Source organism: Gavia stellata, chromosome 8 (assembly GCF_030936135.1).
Source record: "Gavia stellata isolate bGavSte3 chromosome 8, bGavSte3.hap2, whole genome shotgun sequence".
Lineage (NCBI taxonomy): Eukaryota > Metazoa > Chordata > Aves > Gaviiformes > Gaviidae > Gavia > Gavia stellata.
Window position 1 is genome coordinate 26,271,635 of NC_082601.1, and position 5,115 is coordinate 26,276,749.

The window sequence follows — 5,115 nt, forward strand, 5'->3', positions numbered from 1 at the left end:
AAAATGAGAAGCAGATTTCTTCTATCTAAGGGTAGAAGTCCTAAGTAAGTCTCGCATGAAATGGAAGTTACATGCTTTTTTGAGAAATATGGAAAATAATACAATTTCACATTCACAAAGTCTCTTACCAGAGACTGGTATATTCTGCGGGTGGTATTCGGATTAAAGGGGCAGGCCAGGCTGCAAATGGAGGACTGTGTTATTAAGTAAGCACTTGCTACCAAAGAGGTTTGCAGGGCAACAGCTCGAATGGCACAGGCAAGGGGACTCTGGGGGTTGCAGAAGCCGAGGGGCAGCACTGGGCTGTGTGTCTGAAGCCAGTTACGTCCAGTCATAACAAACTGTACTGCAAGGGTAGACCTAAACTGAGATGCCATCCTAATATATCCTTCTTGGAATATATTCCTTTTCTCTGTATTAGGTATACAGTTTGCCAAAAAACTCATGTATTATTAACCGAGTTAGCAAAAGGCAATGTTAATGTTTGTAGGACTGATTTTTTATTATGAAGCCATTTTTGGTGTTTAAATATACTATCAACATGGTCTGTAACATAGTAAAGATACCTTGGAAAAAGCAGAAGAAAGAAACATTTGACAGACAGGCACAAATTGGAGAATTGAAACAACTGTTTCTCCAATTTCTGTGCTAGAAGAGATGGATAACAAATTATCTTCAACTGTCAACCAAAGAAAAAAAACTTGGTCAAAATTTCAGAAGGATAAAGTATTTTATGGGTGAAAACTCTACGATTAAGGAAGTTCTTGGTCAACACATCTTAAGGTGTATTTAACATGACAGATTACTGAGAATGCCCCTAGTTATTTGGTGCATGTTAACTTACTTCATGCAAGTATTCTATTTTCCACTGAATGTTGTTAAAATACAGGACGTCTTTAAAGGTAAGCAATCAAGAAAAACTCATACCACTAGGGACTACCAGGGTGAGCATCACCTCACAAGCATCAGAAAAGAACAGACACGAAGTTCTCATTTCTACTGTACAGGAACACCATTTACGCAGTCCACTCAATGATCCTATACATCAGTGCCCTCAAAAGCCTGGCTTCGTAGGTAACTGTATTTTTCCCACTGTGCATCCTCTTCTCTTCAAGGGGTTGCTCAATGACAGCTGGGATGTTTCTTCCATACAGCTCACACTGCTTCAGAAACTGAACGCACTCTTGAATAACGCTGTCACGTAGCATGATCATGTGCTTGGACATGTTCTCCAGCAAGGACAGGAAACACCGTTTGGCGTAATACCATGTATCAGTGCTCAGTTTTTTGTTATATGGCTCCAGGCTTTTAATGACCCTTGAAATACCAAAGTCATAGTTTCCCTTCACACAGTAGAGGGTACCAATGACTAGATTGACAATGCAAAGATGGTAGATATTTTTATCAGGATTATCATAGGACAGCTGCTCTTCTCCCTTCTCAATCTTCCTCATCAGTTCCTCTGCCTCTTCATTCTGGCTTGTCAGGATGTAGGAAACGCAGAGGTTAGCTAACACAATGGCACTGACTTGGAGAATGTTGTCATAGTGCTTTTTAACTATCGGCTCATAGAAGCTAATAGCCTCCTTATACTTGTTCTCCTGCATGAAGAGCACGTGAGCCACATTGAGCTTCCACACCTCGTGTTCGTTACAGAACTCCACCGATTTGCGGAAAATCTTTTCTACCATTGTGTAGTTCTTCATGTCCCAGTAGATCTTTGCCTGGGCCATCAAAACAGGTACATATTTTTCCAGAGTCTCATCATACTCACTAACTGCCTTTTTTACAGCTTCATCATCCCAATTTTGCCTAGCTTCCTGTACCTGCTTTGTGAGTTTTCTCAGCTGCTCGGTCAGTGTCCCTGCTGAATCATCTAGCTTGTGGAAAGCCTCCTCAGGGGCAGTTTGGCAAGTAATAATGGCATCCAAGAAGTTGTACAAGTAAGGTGTGAGCAGTTTGTAGGTGAGATGGGCATTCTCTGCCAGCACATCAGCTGCTAGGTCGTAGTACTGATGCTTGCAATAGAGGAGTAGCAAGTTTCCAAAAGTTTCTGGAGGACAGGGGTTCTGCAGCAGAAGAAACTGCAGTTTCTCAAACCCTTCAGTGGGCTGGCTGTCCATGTTCATTAGTGCTTGGTTGTGCAGCGTGACTGGATCCAGCTCCTCTTCAGCCCTCGGTGGCATATCTGTGAGCGCCTCCTGGGCCGCTTTCAGGTTGCGCAGTTGGTACTCAATGGCCGCCTTGAGATTGAAGGCCTCCACCAGGGCCGTGCGGTGCAGGAGCAGAGTGTTGCCGACGCTGCGGACATCAATGCCCTCAGTGGTCATGCCCACGCTGAGCTCTGGGTGCTGGTGGATGCCGCGCTCTATGATATCGGAGATGTGTTTGAGGGCAGGGACATACTGCTTGGCTGCGTAGCAGCACAGCGCCATGTTGTAAGACAGCTCAGGGCAGTAGCCCAACACTTGCATGGCGCCGGCAAACTTGCCGCTGGCCTCTTCGTGCCGCCCCTGCCGGTACAGCAGGCAGCCCAGGTTGATCTCGGCATCAGCCCGCTCCGAGGGATCCTCGGCTGCTCCAGGGCCACTGTCCGCAGCGGCGGCGAGCGCCTCCTCCACCAGGCTCTTGGCCGCCGGGAGGTCGCCCTGGGCGTAGTGGATAGCCGCCTGCAGGCGCAGGGCCCGGCCCTGGTAGGCGGGGATGTCCAGCAGCGGGCTGGCGGCCCGCAGGGCCTCGGCGTAGAGTCCGGCCTTGTAGAGGGCCTGCGCCTGGTACAGCCGGTACGCGTCCAGCTCGGGGTGCAGCGCCACCAGCTGCTCGTAGCACTCGGCCGCCGCCGCGAAGTCCTGCAGCTGGTAGTGGCAGTAGCCCAGCAGGGAGAGGCCGCCCCGGGAGCGGCAGCTCTTCTGCAGCTCGCGGCTCAGCAGCGACACCGCCTCCCCGCACCGCCCGCCACCGATCAGCCCGTAGACGACGGCCGTGTACTGCCCGTCGGGCACTGGCGCGGCCTCCATCTCCGCTGCCACGGCAACGGCCCCGCGGAAGCGGAAGCTGGCCTCCTGGCTGCCATGGCAACGCCTGCAGCCGGAGCGGAAGTACTCCCTGTGCGGGCGGTGAAGGGCCCGGCGGGCGGCGCTCCCCCGGAAGCGGAAGCGGCTGGTGCGCACGCGGTCACGCAGCGGGCGGTGCGACGGCCGGCAGGCCGCGGGGCACGCCGGGAGCTGTAGTGCGCGGGGCTGAGGCGCGGGTGTGCGGGCGGCTCCGCCGCCTCTCCGCCAGGGCCGGGGAGCGGGTCCGGGCGGGGGGCGCCGGCCTGTCTGCCTCCCCTCCGCCCTCCTGACCTCCCGCTTTCCGCTTCTGCGGCGGTCTCCTGCGGCGCCACACGCTGAAGTGCAGGAGGGAGGGGATGGGGGCGGCCGGTGCGACCTGGTCTGTCCAGCAGCCGCCGTGGTGCGAATGTGAGGTGGTGCCCGAGAGAGGGACCGCATCCTCTGTGTTTGCCTGCCACTTGCCGTATCTCCCGAGTAGCGAGACGGGCTGTTCAGTGACGAGCCCAAGAAGGCTCAAAGAGTTCGCGCCTCCTGAGAACACTGCCTAGACCTGAATGTTCCCCGTTTCAGTATCTCGTTTAGCTGGAAAGCGTAGAATCAACTCCTTCTTTAATTTATTCCTAAATGTTGTGTAATAGTTCTCTTAAGCAGTAAGCGGTAGTGTAAAAGCAGGCCCTAAGCTAAACACGCCGTCCCAGAAGACAGGCCACTTACTTAAGTATTTTATTGCAGTCTGGGCTTTTTGATCATGAAACATACAACCTGTCAAGATCCAAAGTTTGTCATGGCTGGTGGAAGGTCGTTTGTACCTTAGCACAATCTACCAACGTCCGTGCAGCTTTAAAAAAGTAGAAAAAAAATTGTTTCCAACTTCTCTGAAACTACTTCAACAACATAATTGTTCTTTGGAGGCATATTGTTCCCCCCCGCCCCGGTATTATTTCTACTGAACAGTGATACATCCAGTAGCATAGACTGTATAATCTGTGTAATTGCTGTACATGTAGATAGCTCTGTTAGAGTCGCCAGCTAGATTTGGTTTCTGGTCATTCCAGACTAATGCCAAGCGCACCCAGTGAAGTGAGGTTTGCTCCCAGGCATGAGTGGTGCAAGATCACGTTTCAAAAACTGTATCTGAGCTGCTCAGTCACATGTTTTCACTGCTTTTCTATTTGTGTGATTCAGTAATCAATAGATACATCTCTGATTCATCCCAACAAGGTAGTTTCAAAGAAAAATAATAATTAAAAAAAATCACAGCAAACAATTAAAATGATTTATTTTTTTTTTTTAGAGAGACCAATAAACTCAAGTTGTTAATTTCAAAAACATGCTTTAAAAAGCTGAATCAGCACTGGTTGATCTACTAAAGCAAAACAATGAGGGTAATGGTCTTAAAATGCAAAAAATAAAAGGATGCAGAAGTCTTAAGAAGTTACACACTTTGAAAGTATGTAGGATTCACTTGCATTAGAAAATACACACAGTATTTCTCTGCATGTGTCAGTTGTCTCCCACAGGCTTATAATGGTGTTCCCCATACAATCATAAGATGCAGTGTCCAACATGCTTATAAATTGGTAATTAAATACAAAAAGTAATCCAAGAAAGAAAAAGTAACAACAAGCAATATACAGTATGTGTTCCAATACTGGCACAGTCAAGTGATGGAAATCTCTGGACTCTCTCATTTCAGCTGATTTATACCTCCCATTTCATTGTTATGTTAGAAATCATTCACGTGATTTTTTTACTCTTAAAAATCTTCTGTTTCTTTGTCAAAGCCAATAAAAAAAAGTCTTGCTCTACATTTTCTTGCCCAGAACACCCTAAGCATTGGAAGTGTCTGTTGATACAGTTTACATAAACTTGAAATAAACCTGTTCTAAAATTTCACTCCATGCATAAATGATCTATCAATAACTAAAATTGTTTTAATTTTGTGAAGGTAAAATAAGTATTTGGCCTGTAGACTGAAACACTCCTATTTTTCCACTAGGATTAATTCATCTAAATACTACAAATGACATTAGGCACTGCTGGTTGCAGTTTTCAAAACTAG

The 5,115-nt window shown here is 48.0% G+C and overlaps 1 protein-coding gene across 1 annotated transcript; it reads right to left on the reverse strand.

Annotated features, from left to right (window-relative positions):
* Positions 1-995: 995 nt before the first annotated feature.
* On the reverse strand, positions 996-3,017 carry LOC104253010 (intraflagellar transport protein 70B). The gene has a single exon (XM_009821145.2). It carries the CDS (start codon positions 3,015-3,017, stop codon positions 1,017-1,019), a length of 2,001 nt encoding a protein of 666 aa, XP_009819447.2. The 3' UTR covers positions 996-1,016.
* Between the last annotated feature and the right edge of the window lie 2,098 nt (positions 3,018-5,115).

Bases quoted from the DNA above. Each gene is read 5' to 3' on its own strand.
- LOC104253010 (XM_009821145.2), bottom strand. From the start codon at position 3,017: ATGGAGGCCGCGCCAGTGCCCGACGGGCAGTACACGGCCGTCGTCTAC.